The sequence below is a fragment of the Cataglyphis hispanica genome, chromosome 1 (genome assembly GCF_021464435.1).
Source record: "Cataglyphis hispanica isolate Lineage 1 chromosome 1, ULB_Chis1_1.0, whole genome shotgun sequence".
NCBI classification, from domain to species: Eukaryota; Metazoa; Arthropoda; class Insecta; order Hymenoptera; family Formicidae; genus Cataglyphis; species Cataglyphis hispanica.
This window is the reverse complement of record NC_065954.1, coordinates 8,587,508-8,601,454: the sequence shown is the minus strand read 5'-3', so window position 1 is coordinate 8,601,454 and position 13,947 is coordinate 8,587,508. Positions and strand designations below refer to the sequence as shown.

Here is a 13,947-nt window from a genome sequence, read left to right as displayed (position 1 = left end):
GGCAGCATTGATCAGTAACTTTTTGACCGATCTAGATATTCACAATATCGTTGATCTGTCATATATGTATATTTTTTTCTATAGAAAAAGTTTACATATAATCCAAAAATTGTTTACAAACGAATAATTTATATTTAACAAAATCTGGTTTACATTATTAGATAATCTTATGTAACCACTTGTTAAGTTCCTCGATATCGGCTGATGTTTGAGAATCTTTATTAAATGCATATGATTCTGCAAAATCAATGTGTGAATCCAAATGAGAAAATTCGAAATCTTTTCCCTGTTTTCCTAGGAAGACATTGGCTGAAGATGCATCTGTGGCTTCTAACTGACTAGTCTTTGTCATTCGTAGCAGATTTATTTCCTTTTCTAACATTGCTCTTATCACCATGCATCCCTTGGCCATAGTTTGATCCTGTTTATTACATAATATAAGAATGGGAACTCTCTGTATATTAGAATCTGATAACACATTATACAGATATCTGGAAGGAAAGAAAAAAATATGAACTATTAAATATGTTAAGATTTATTACTTCAAATCAATATGAAATGAAATCAATAACATTTAGTTAATTTTGTCGAATTTATAATACTTACTCAGCTGCATCTCTAATCTCCTTCTGAATAGTCACTGAATCAATCACATAAACCAGACCTCTGGCAGATGATTTGTACTTTTCAAAGTACTTGCTGCGCAGTCGCTCATCTCCAGGAATATCCACTATTCTCAGAGAACTCTAAAACAAATACTTTTATAAGAATAATTACAATAAATAATAATATAAACAGACTCTTAATATGTCATAAAATGTTGCTTAAAACTTACATTATTGATTGCAATATCTCCTACATTTTCCTTAACAGATGTATATGTCTTGACAAATTTAGAACATAATAATCTCGCATAGACCAATGTTTTCCCACTATCACTGAGACCTGTTAAAAGGATATTATGACCTGCCCCCCTTCTTTTGCGCCAGAATGCAAATAAAACTGTAAAAATTATTTATTAATTGAGATATCATATTTTAATCGCTATATATTAAATGTAGGAAAATAGTTTATATATAAAGACAATGAAAAAAATGTTTTTTCTGTATTAATTCAATCAACATTAAAACAAACTGTCTGTAGCTTGTTTAAATAACAAAAAAATATATTTTTCATGAATTAGAAAAAATTGTGGTAATTCTAAAGATACTTTGTAAGAGTATTAGAAATATTTAAAACAATCATGTACGTTTAAATCTTTAATGTAAATATAAAAATATACTAAGTGTTTGTAATAGTGTTATGGCAACTTGATAAACATGTAATTACCTAACGTTACAATAATAGCAAACACAGCAACCAGTATACCAAACAACTGTGATTTGCCATTTTCCTCCAATAGCGACTTTATATGTTTCTCCATAATCTCGTAATTTGCGATTTTCTCAAGTCCCACGTCTCACACTCTCTCTAGCGACCATATGTCAACGATGCAAAATACAAATAATTCTGAGAGATTACACACAATATCGCAGAGAGATGTGGATCCTTTTAATGACAGTTTGCGACATCTGTACAAGCTTATCCAGCTGTGAAACATTTATCTCCGTAAATTTAATTTCATTGATGATAATAAAGATCCCACACATTATCCTCGGAGCTTGCAGATTTAATTTTTACTCACAACTGGTGTACATTTTGTCGATAATTATAATTTATGCTAATTATAAGTTGTAGCTTCCGATTGCTTGAGTTTCCTAAGCATGCCGCTGTAAGCAACTATTATTAGATAACATATATATATATATATATATATATATATATATATATATATATATTTGTTAAATAAAAAAAATATATAGACATGTAGACGCGCGCTAGAAAATAGATAATAGATGAAGAATGAAATATTAATCTACAGGGAGAAGATAAAATCGTTTTCATAGTCTTACATTAGAAAGAGAGAGAGAGAGAGAGAGAGAGAGAGAGAGAGAGAGAGAGAGTGAGAGTGGGAGGGAGGGGGGATTTACCAAAATTCATCTTTGTCTCTCTTCAACTTTGTAATATGCTGGATTGACACATGCAGTTTTTGTTTATCCGTTCTACTCTTCGCATTTACAATGAAGTGCCGGGAGGGTCGCATAAAGTGACAGATAATTATCATATTGCGTTATTGCGTCATTGTGTAATTAATCGTGATTAGTCGTACAACTTGCCGATCGGCTCGAACATTCGGAACGTAATTCATGTAATCTTTTTAATGTGTATGATCTAGTTCGGAGATTAGCCGTCAACGGCGCCCCAACGTGCATGAAGTTGACGCTGCGTATCTTTCAAAAAAATAATTCGTTTATAACGGCATCGGAATGTTCTTCGCGTCTCGCGACTTACTTATTCGTCCTACGCGTCGCGTTTGTAGCAAAGTGTCGGGCGATTATCAATATTAGCTGTAGTGTGTCTCGTTCAGCTCGTGTCTATGCGAGAAAACGTTCGAAGCAATGAAACGATCAGTGAAGAATGATCGGTGCATTGACTGGTAAGCAAATTCGTATCTAATCCCTTCATGAGATTTCATGTCCTTACGGCTTTTACGGCTCTTATGCTGGAAGATAGATGAAGATCTGCAATATTGAAAATTCATAATACAAAGCCCTGCTTAATATGTTTAATAGCAAATGATTGGATGTGATGAAAATGGAAATATAATTTCTATGTTGATTTACATGACTTATCATGTACCGAAGTCGTACATCGTACTTCTATATATTTTAATCATATGATACTATTCTTTTCAATCACTTAGGATAAGAATGTTTGTATAATAAGTTGAAGTTTCTCAATAGGAAATATTGTATCGCATATCCAATGAGCAAGAAAATATTTTTCAAAATATTTTTAAAAACATTAAAATAATAGGTTAGTTCCTCTTTTAATCATTAAAAAAATATTTATATTAACATCCAATGAACAGATAATATTTTTTAAATAATATACAATTAATGAATATACTAAATATTAAAAATACATTTATTTAAAAAAATTTTCAAGAACATTTTTTTTAGAAATATTGTGTGCTCATTGGATATTCGTTATTATTTTATGATAAACTGCTTATAATATTTTTTTGTAACAACTCTGCTTATAAAATAATAATAAAACAGGTCTTGATAAAATTGACTATTTATGTAATTAATCATGTTTCATGATATTACTCTTTTTAATCATATATTAAATATGAAAGTTTGTATAATTGATATGATAAATTATATGATAATATTATATTATAAATGATATAATACTCTCTTTTATGAAATTTTATAATTCGATTATAAAATAAGGGATTCAAAATCATATAGAATATGATAGATTTTCTATCATTTTACATCCAATATTTTAAGCAGGGAGAATTGCTTTCACAGGGATTCATATCTAATCTCCTTTTTCTCTTTGCAGGTCTCGGATTAGTATCATTTTTCACGCGAGGCGAATCCGCGTAAAATAATGCACGCTTGTATCAGCGAGATCTGTATTCCGTGATAATAAGAAGGAATGCAGAAACGGCCTCGCGTGCCTGCTATTTCCATACATGGCGAATCGAGGAAAGGGCGTTGCATCTTGGCGGCTATTTTTCTCGTCGGCTCGTCGATCCGTATCCGTGAATTTATTGCTTCGACCGTGAGACGAGGACCGGACTTGATTCGCGAAGCGGACTTGATTCGTCACGCTTCAAAGAAGTCTCTTCGGGATAGCGCCTTGTCCGTCAATTCCTCTCCCCGCAGTGGAAACATTCGGCGATACACATCGATTATTTATTACCCGCTGTCCCTGCAAGTTCCAACGCCCGCAATTCCGTTGTTCAGTGGTGAGTTAAATCTTTAATTTATATTTCAGACTCTCTTTTGTCTTTTTTTTAAAGAGAGAATATCTTGTCTACTACACTGTTAAAAAATTTGTAAAATTCTGTATCTTAAATGGAATAGAGTATCATTAATGAAAAACAACTGTGAATAGTTATTGATGATTAAAAGTATAGCATTGCAAATCAGAAATCTCATCGAAAGAATCAGTATATATAATGACAATGTTTGTTTAATCAGTAATATTTTAAAATACGTTTTATATTATAATATTGTTATAAATTTATAGCAACATATCTTGTTAAGAATTAAGTTTACTAAAGAATTTTATTTATTTTTTATAAATTTATTACATTTTAAGAGTAATAAAGTTTAATATTGAGAAAGTATATATGAAATATAAATAATATAATATAATATAAAATTATACATTATATAATAAACAATAGAATTGTTACACAGTGGAATTGTTACATTCCTAGTATTTATTGTGTAATTTTATACTTATTATTTATGTATAGATTCTTAACGTGCTTGATTTTTTAACTTTTTCGAATAATATACAGGATGTTCCGAAATTAAATGTCAAAATTTTGGGAGATTGAGAAACTAAGAAAAAAAGATCTTTTAAAGATTTGCTTGTTTTTGTTTTGATTTTAAGAAAATTATAAAAAAGAAACAAAAAAAATTTTTACCACAAAATTTAAAACAATTAATATTCAACTAAAATTATTAGATTGATGTAAAAGTACCGTGAGATAAAAGTTGTATAGCATGGAATTAAGAAAAGAGAGTGAATTACAATTTTTCTGAAATAAAAACGAGATTGTAATAAACACGCGACAATGCAAGATTATTATATCCTGTTTAGTTTATGTTTACATTCTTGCTATAAGGAAGTGACAATACGAATAAATAAGTGTAAGTAAATAAGTAAACTGAAAAGAAAAAACTCATTTTTTACTTATTACCTATTTAAGTAATAAATATTTATAAATAAATAGGATACACACACACACAATAATCTCTTGTTATGTATTTATTTTTACAATCCTTTAATTTTAGTTCAAGAGGGTTCTAATTCACTTGCTTTTCTTAATTCTATGCTCTATAACTTTGATCTCATGGTACTTTTTGATAAATCTAATAATTTTAATTTGTTTTAAGTTTTTTGAGAATTTTTTTGGTTTTTTTTTGCGATTTTCTTCAAAACGCAAACCTCTAAAGGATTTTTTTTTTTAATTTATCGATTCCCCTCCCGAGATTTTGACATTTAATTTCAAGACATCCTGTATAATGTTTTCTTTTGTTTCTAATATTTGAAATATATGTGTATTGTTCTTTCATTTTATGGATATGTTGTGAAATGTGTTTTAAGTCATTTAATGCAATATGTCATTCCTTTTTAAATGCGAATTCTCTGCAATTTTATAAAAATGACTTATGAAAAATTCCAATCGTCACGTCGGCAAGTACGCGGCAACGATCGTTTGTATATAATAACACGTCCCAGAGAACTGCCATAAATTCGCCAGCACGTTCTTAATTACGCTCTCGCGCCGACCCTTGTTAAGTATGTATCAATTATCGGGTGGCACGATCGAGTCTCTCTCGGCGCGGCGCGAGAAGATGATAGGTTCCGGAGATCCTTAAGAGAAGCTTGTTGCTCTCGTTACCGACTCTCGTTTATCGCAAACGAAGCGATATTCGAGGCGCGTCGTTTAGGCCCAATTCCGACGGTGTAATCGACGATACAGGGCGCACGTTCCTAAAAATAATCGTATCAACGCGTTGCGGCGAACCGATTATTTACGAGCGTTCGAATCGCGATGGCTGGCCCTTTCGTTGCACGAGCGAAAGGGGGATCAGACGATCGATCACGGATCAAAGAACGTAATACTTTCTTTTTGTAATACTTTCTTCGATCGAAATTCAGGCGAGCAGAATGTAAAAATGGAGACACGGCCGATAGTAAAAATTGGATGTCGCGCAAAAAAAGAATAACGATGTATTAAAATACAGATAGAAAAAAGTAGGATACATGGTTATGCGAATATTCGTGACTCGCAAACGCACTCGGAATCTGCAATTATATATATGTCGTGGGCAAATAGTTATTTTAGGAAAATAGCTTTTGACTAGACAAATGCTATCTGCCTGGCCAAATGGTTTTCGCCCGTTTATTTTTGTGTTGAGATGCCATTGTCTTAGGCAAATGGTATTCGTTATAATTATTAATAAGATAAATATTTAATTTAACGCTTTATCTTCAAATTCACTTTTCTATCGATATTTGAAGTGAAAGCGTTAAACTAAATAATTACCTTATTAATAATTATAACGAGTACCATTTGCCTAACAGCGGTTCAGTCAAATTACATTTGCCTAGGAAAATAGCATTCGAACACAAATAAATGAATGAAAGCCATTTGATCAGGCAGACAGCATTTGTCTAGTCAAAAGCTATTTTCCTAAAATAACTATTTGCCTACGACATGTACATATACATCACAAAAAGAAACGTCCGCGGAACAAAATTGTTTTCTGGCTCATAAATAATGCCGCCAAATAAGTCGCCGAGCATAAATCTTTTCTCGACTTTCTCGCGCTCGAGGAACATTCCTCTCCCCGCGGGATCCACTTGCCTGATAAAAAGTCAATTAATCCCTAAAATTTCTATTTCCGATTTACGAGTTCGATATAAAATTTATCACGGTCGACGTTGCGGTCAGCTGTCTTATTTCAGGTTGCAAAAAAAAAAAATTGCGCTTAAATAATAAGTTTGAAAGGACTCAGATCGCATATGCAGATAGGAAAAGAGCTTCGCATCGTTTAAGAGTCGAGATGATGGCGTTTGGCGCTCGTAATTTCTTGCGCTCGGGCTCAATTTAATTCGGCAATTTAACGGATTCACGCGAGAGAGAAAGCAAACCGCTCATTCATGGGAGCACTTGCCGCGTTAACGCTTCGCACGTAATTACAATGGTCCGGCTAATCTGATCGGATTAATTTTTTCTGAATTCGGCCACGTTCGCGCTCTCACACCTATAGGATTAACGCCGCTAATGGATTCTCCAGATCACGTAATTACGGAGTACGAGATCTCGCACGTGTGTATATCGCGGCTGTACTCGATCTCGCGCGATTCTCCATTTTGAAAGGGAAATAATTGCATGCGGGCTATGCTGTATTTATTTCACAAAAATGGTCCCCAAACTTTGCGTAAAAATATTCCGTGTCTTCTATAAAAATAATGTATTAATAAATAATAAAAATTATTTTGAGTGTTATTTTCGTCGTTGCTTCTCGACTAACTAGAGTAGGGAATTTGATATAATCTTGCACCAATCGTGAATTGCTGTCGCTCAATATGTAGATAATTAATAATTTAATAATTTTTAATAACTTTAAATAATTTTTTTTTTTTTCAAATTTACATAAAAGAATTATCGATTCTAGATATGTCAGGCAATCAAATCAGTACATTTTTTTTTATATAGTATATTTTTTTTTTTTTTTTTTTAATATCATATTTGTATCTTTTATTCGATGAACGCATCTCGTGTTTTAATTCTTTAACTCTACAGTATATACTTGCTCCGAATTTTTATCACGAGGAGCAAAACCTCTCCAGTCGCGTTCATAAAGAGACTGATATATCGATCGTTCGTCATTCATGCAGAGAATCGCATGAGATATCTGCGAGGCGCACTCGAACGGGCATCAAACCGGTGGCCGGAGAGAGGCGATCCTTTTTAAAAGCGCGTCTCTCTTCTGCAACCCCCCGTCTTTGTGAGCCGCGGCTAGAGACACGGCATAAAGAGTCAACTTTGTAACAGAACCGATCATAAAGATGGCATCCCTGTATGTATCTTTCCTCCTGTATATGAGCATTAAAACATAAATCTCTGTCGAATGAATAACCGTCTCCGACGGTGAAGCGGGCAGGAGAGGGGAGAGGGGGGGGGAGCTCGCGAGAACAAAGCTCGAGCCTATTAAAAGTAGCGCACAAAGTAGCTCCTCAAACGCGGACCCGCATCGCTGCTGCCCGTTCCGCTAATAAAACGTTACAAATTCGTCGCACAGGGGATAGTTTATAACGCACGTGGAGCTTTCGTCGGCGAGGTATCGCGTCCGGCGTGCCGTTTATGTCCTACGAACACAATGACGGATTAAGGGGCTATTTGGAGACTGTAAGTGTGAACTGGTTTCAAGGAGAAGATCCCTAGCAAATATTTAAAATTGAAGAATTTACGGATACACATGCTTTTTCTGCTTTCACTGAGAAGAGAAAGTTGTTAGCTCGACTAAATGCAAACGGTACAACTGATTACTATTTTTTTTAATTGAAATATTTAAGTTATTTAGATTAAATACGACATATTAAATATAACGACGTATTTAAGTACTTAAATATTTCAATTAAAAAAATGATAATCAGTCTTTTTTGTTCTCAGTGTGCATATTTAAAATATCACCGCGTAATATTTTTATTTCCGCGTCCGGCCTTTGATATGCTCTTGTATGTTTCGCGCTAACGTTAACGATCGCCCGAATTGATTTAAATCTACGGAAAGGAGGATCGCACGCGTTTTGAGCAGCCGTGCAGAATTTTATTCGCGAGATTTTATTGCACTTGGTTTCAGAATTATTTACAGATGACAACGTGATTACATCATAAAAGCACTTTTTATACTTTTTTTGAATGGTACATCCGGTATATCATCACACGTGTGTATGCGCGCCTCTCTCTCTCTCTCTTATGTTTAATGCGAATGTGCGATCATCGTCGTCTTCTCGTCTCCGGCACCAACGGAATAATAAAACGAAGAGAAAAGTTGCAAATTGTATTTTACAGTCTCCTCGGACGTCACAGTTACGAGGTGCTTTATTCGGTTATAAATTCTATTAGCGTTCCTTCCGAACGACACTTTGAATCGTTGCGTCTATATTGTTGGCATTTGAATGTGTCGCATCCACTGCCACATTTGCATGCTTTATTTTCTCATCATGATTCCTTCACATTGTTCTTGTCATATGATTTCATGAATTTGAAAAATTAAGAAAGAATTTTTAATTATAACTATTATAATTAAATTAACAATTTATATATATACATATATATTTACGATATAATAAATAATATATAATAATAAATATAATATATATTTAATATTTATTATATAAATAATGTATTAATATAATATTTATTAAATAAATATTTATATTAAATTATATAATAAATTATAAAAGATATAATAAATAATTATATAATAAATATTATTATATTAAATATAACAAATATTTAATTCGTATTTGAATCACTCTAGTTTTTTATCCTTATTGTAACATACATCGGAAACTACGCGCGACTGTAAAAAAAATCTTGATGAATGGATTGCGTCACGATGTTTGAAGAAAGGTCTTAACCTTTTCACGAGCATTGCCCGATTTTTGGACGTTTCACGAGAAATCGGTGCAAGGGAAAAAAATCGTCCGTTTTCAATCGAACGGATGGGGTAAGAGCGCGGACAAAGGCGCCATTGTGCGTCAAATTTTTATAAGGATTCTCGAGATTCTCTATTGTGCGAAAATTGGGGGCTTACGCGTCGCGGGAATTGCGGAGGTGGAGGGAGATGGCGAAACGGGTTTCTGGAGTCCTAAGACTGTAAAAGAATTGATCTCTTTACGGTTTGGTGCTTTCGGTAGAAAAAACGCTTCTTGCGCCCACATCTGTCCATCTGTAATTCAACGATGTCAGAAATGAATCAAACGGACATTTTATGAGAACATATACCGGGCTTGTCGGAACAACTGCACTCTATGTCTTCAGAGCTAGAGCGAAAACAAAATGATAGTTATTTAAAGTCGAAGCACGAATATGTATTAAAAAATAGTTTCTCTTTTTTTGAAAGATAGAAATCAAGTGATTTTTAAAGCTAAACAGAAATTCTCTATTCCAGCAAATTTTAAGTACACTTTACCTAATAATCTTAAACGGATAAAGACTTCAGATAGTCAAATATTCAAAGGGTTCTGTTTTGGTATTGACGAAATCCTTTTAGAGGATCATTGTTTCTTCGAGAACACTCGTATAGTTGATCAATATTTGGATCGATCGAGATCTGATCACGCATCAATATTTTCAAATAACCGGTTAACCATTAGAAGGTAGATCTCGACTTTCCCCTTCTGCTCGAAGATCCGACGAAGAAAAGAAAATCCTTTCGGGGCGCAACAAAGCGTCGTTTGGGTTGCCGCGTGTCACTCTGCGCCTAACAAAGCGCCATTGACGAACCGCCGTATATAATATAGAATTTCCCGAAATCTGGATTTTCCAAAGAGAATAGAGGATCGAGAATCGCGGTTCCTTAAGGGTTCGCTGCGTTCGAGGGTTTAACGGGGGAGTCGATTCGCTGGACCTTTCCTCTGAGGCAGCACCTGTTGGGAAGATTTTTTTTGGTCAACTCTCCCACAGACGATCTTACGTGAACTTTCTCACGGCCGGCAATTTTGCCCGTTACACAAAGATCCATTTTATTTCTTTTTTTTTTTTTAATAATATAAACGATAAAATTAATTTATAAATTACCGCGCGACGTTGACCGATAGTTTTCCAAATCTTTTTTCTCTTGTTTATTTTTTGCTGTTTTTTTTTTTTGTGGCACTCACATTCATTTGCGAAAATACAATTAATTATGATTAGTCATAACGATCGCGAAACACTCAAAAAATGATGATATAGCAATCGTTTAATTAATAATCAATTTATGCTCGCATTTTAAGAAAATTTAAAATATCGGAATATATTTAATCTTAAGCATTGTCGGAATAATAATTGTTATAAGAAACGAAAGTCGAAGGATCGTAACAAAATTTATAATTTTTATCATTGACTTTGATTTTTACTTGCGATAATGAATAATTGATTAAAGGTTTATTGCCGCAACTGTTTTGTGTCATATATCAAAAATTAATTAATTGTTAATTGAAATAATTATAGCGAATTATGTTTCGATACTAGTGATCGCGTTTAGAAACAGAATTAAAAAATATACGAAGCGTTTTCTACATATTTTTACTACTTTTTTACTGCTCGAGTGGCGCTGTATGTAAGTAACAAGAAGACCGTAACATGTAAACAATAGCGCCTAAGTAACATGTAAACAATAGCAACTAAGTCATCGAGGCAAAACATTATGCTTTTAAGATAATTTGTTGCTGAAATATATTTTACATATTATATGTATATGTTTTAATCATTTTCTCTCAGTTTCGAAGATTTGGATGCTGGAAATATAGAGATGATAAAAAATAAATTATCATTTATTGGACGTTAAAAAATATATTCAAAAATACTTGCTGTAAATAATTAAAAAAATCTGCCTTAATTTATAATAAACAATAAAATACTTTCAATTATTGGAATTTTTTAAGTTTAGCTAAAAAGAAAATCTACTTAAATAATAAAATAGTTGCAAGATGATTTGCGAACATTAGATGATATAAATCAAGCAATAGCGATAGCTAATAAAACTCCGTAATGCACGAAATATAAGGGAACGTCTGTAATTAGGTGATTCGAACTTCAATTTCTCTGGCAGGCTAGCGAACTTAAGATAATACAATATTATACCTTGCAATAAAACCGCGCATTTTTTCTAATGAAGGATTCAATATAATTTAGCACGAGTCGAAGGTAGGCTACTTTCTTACGGAATAACTGAATAATAAAAACGAAACGAAAGCCAGGTGGCTGCATGATGTTTTAAGGCATCTCAAAGTTTCACGACTCTAAGGGGGTTCGTGCATGTGCGCACTTCCATTTCAATACGGCGCCGTAAAAATTAATCCGATCGTTAAGGATCGTCGTAACTGTCAAAATATACGGTCCCGTATACCAGTCGAGCGAAAAACCTTCCGCGGAAGTGCGTGAAATAATTATCGTCGTGAAATCCATTCCAAGCATTAGGGATACAACGCACCACGGGCGGCCGTTTCTCCATCGTCGGTTAACGAATAGCGATTATGTAAACGTCTCTCTGAAATTGTAGATGTAGATGTCTGCGAAATATTCTCATAGAATGTCAATTAATTACTTTATAATTAGTAAAGAAAATATATTTATATATATGCTTGTAAGTTGTAATAAATATATGATATAATGTTGAAAAGTGATAATTATTTTGGATAAAAATAGCTTCTTTAAAAAATTATGAACATTTCAATATTTTATTTTAATAATATTATAAAGTTATTTACATAACTGCATATTATATATTTTTTTAAATACTGAATATACGTGACGTATGAAACGCAAATTATTATGCGGATGTCTCTTGTATCTCTTAAATGTACTTAACTATATATTTAACTATGCATTTAACGTATTAATTAATGCTATTTATATATGTGGGAAGAAATCGTGTTACTTGGCTTACATCTAAATTTTAAATTAATGACAAATATCGGCGTGTGCTGATAATCTCGAGATTTAAACTTCAGATTGTGACGCATCTATTTTTCTTCTTTATCTTTTCTAAGGAATTTTAGCAAATCTTTGCTCCGAGAAATCATAATAGCTACATTTTCTCTTCTCCTCGATTGAAATCGTAGATAAATTGTTAAATTGTTAAAATGCATCTAGCCTCATTATTTCTAACCATTTCCTGCATTTATCTCGTCGACGTCTACTTTGGTACTTTGGTGAAGACGATGCTGCGACACGACTCGTCTTTTTTGCTTAACTGCGCGCGTTCCGGTGGGTGGAGAAACCGGTGATCCTGATTGAGATTACTAATGGATCCGGTCGCTCGATTAAAGTATCCGTGCATAATTTGGGTAATTGAATCTACCAGGGCAGTTAAAAGGAATTGGGTCAGAGAAAGAGAAAAAGAGAGGATAATGAACAAAAACGTAATAACGAGCTAATTCATGACTAGTCATTGCAGTTTTTTGTGCCGCTTTTCAAAATTAAGCGAGTAAGTAATTAAGCAAACTGTGTCTGTAGTCTGAAAAAAATTCAAGGTGCATCGTGCACTTCAAGAAATGTTCGCACAATCGTATATTGTATGTCAATATATAATCTGCAGAAATATATGTATCGCATTCTTGCTTGGTAAAAATGTAGTCGAAATTTCTCAAATTTATATATTCTGCATTGATAGTTTATTCCAAGGTCGAGAAAACTACGAGGGAAATTTCAAATCGTTGTCGGAAAGAGGAGAGGGGAGAGGCTCGCGATAAATCGCGGATACGAGAGAGACAGACGCGGTGTGATTTGGCGCGAGGGAGAAGAAGCAGTAGATCACAGACAGGAAATCGCGATAGCAGGCGCGGGTATCCCAGCCGCGGCGTTATAACATTTCTCGAACCGGAAATGCAATATGTGGCGAGACGCACGTGGGCAGCCACGTACGTTACGGCGAGCGCGCTGGCTGCCGATGTTCGCTCCTTGTCGTGAAATGAATAAAAGATGCTGCGCCGTTGTATTTCTCTCTCTCTCCCCCTCTTTCTCAGCAGTGCGTTGTTTGTTCATTAACGCTGTCATTGAGCTGCGTTTTTTAGTGTCAGGATTATGCATTGCGAGGAGAAAGCTTTAGGCAAGAGGCTCTGAATATTCGATCGACTTATACGATGATTAGAGCTTTATCTCCTAACACACATGTCTCTTTTGTATAAAATCTTGTGATAAGAAATGTCAATGTGATTTGGTGATTCTGAAAAAATCAGTTAAATATTATATCTCGCAACACAATATAATATGTATTTTTTTCGGCTTGCGAATTAACGATATTTCCTGTTTCCTCTCGAATATATATCACTCGCGAATACTTGATCAATGCCGGAAGCGATGGTGGAGGCGTCGGATCTGTCTGCGGGGTGCGTTAATAATCGGATCTACTGTTTATGGCGGTACGGTTGCTCTGTGAGAAGTCGGGAACACCAACGACGACAACCGGCACCGTGACGACGATACCCCCCAGAACGGGAGGCGAGACAAGCGTCCGCTTGCCTTCCTCCGACCGAACAGAACGCGTTCGTCAAAGAGTTTCATTCATCCGCGCGGCAAAGTTCACTCGCGCGGACA

At 34.1% G+C, this 13,947-nt stretch overlaps 1 protein-coding gene across 1 annotated transcript; it reads right to left on the bottom strand.

The window, feature by feature from the left end:
• Positions 1-109: 109 nt before the first annotated feature.
• On the bottom strand, positions 110-1,561 carry LOC126851117 (signal recognition particle receptor subunit beta). Its single transcript, XM_050594740.1, has 4 exons — positions 1,330-1,561; positions 836-1,002; positions 607-746; positions 110-491 (listed from the first exon to the last, which is right to left on the bottom strand). The coding sequence occupies exons 1-4, from the start codon at positions 1,421-1,423 to the stop codon at positions 158-160; spliced, it is 735 nt and encodes a 244-aa protein (XP_050450697.1). The 5' UTR covers positions 1,424-1,561; the 3' UTR covers positions 110-157.
• Between the last annotated feature and the right edge of the window lie 12,386 nt (positions 1,562-13,947).

Excerpts from the sequence above, each read along its gene's own strand:
- LOC126851117 (XM_050594740.1), bottom strand. The coding sequence starts at position 1,423 with ATGGAGAAACATATAAAGTCGCTATTGGAGGAAAATGGCAAATCACAG. Across the intron at positions 1,003-1,329 it reads TGCTATTATTGTAACGTTAG|TTTTATTTGCATTCTGGCGC; the intron begins GTAATTACATGT and ends TAATTTTTACAG. Across the intron at positions 492-606 it reads GAGATTAGAGATGCAGCTGA|ATATCTGTATAATGTGTTAT; the intron begins GTAAGTATTATA and ends CTTTCCTTCCAG.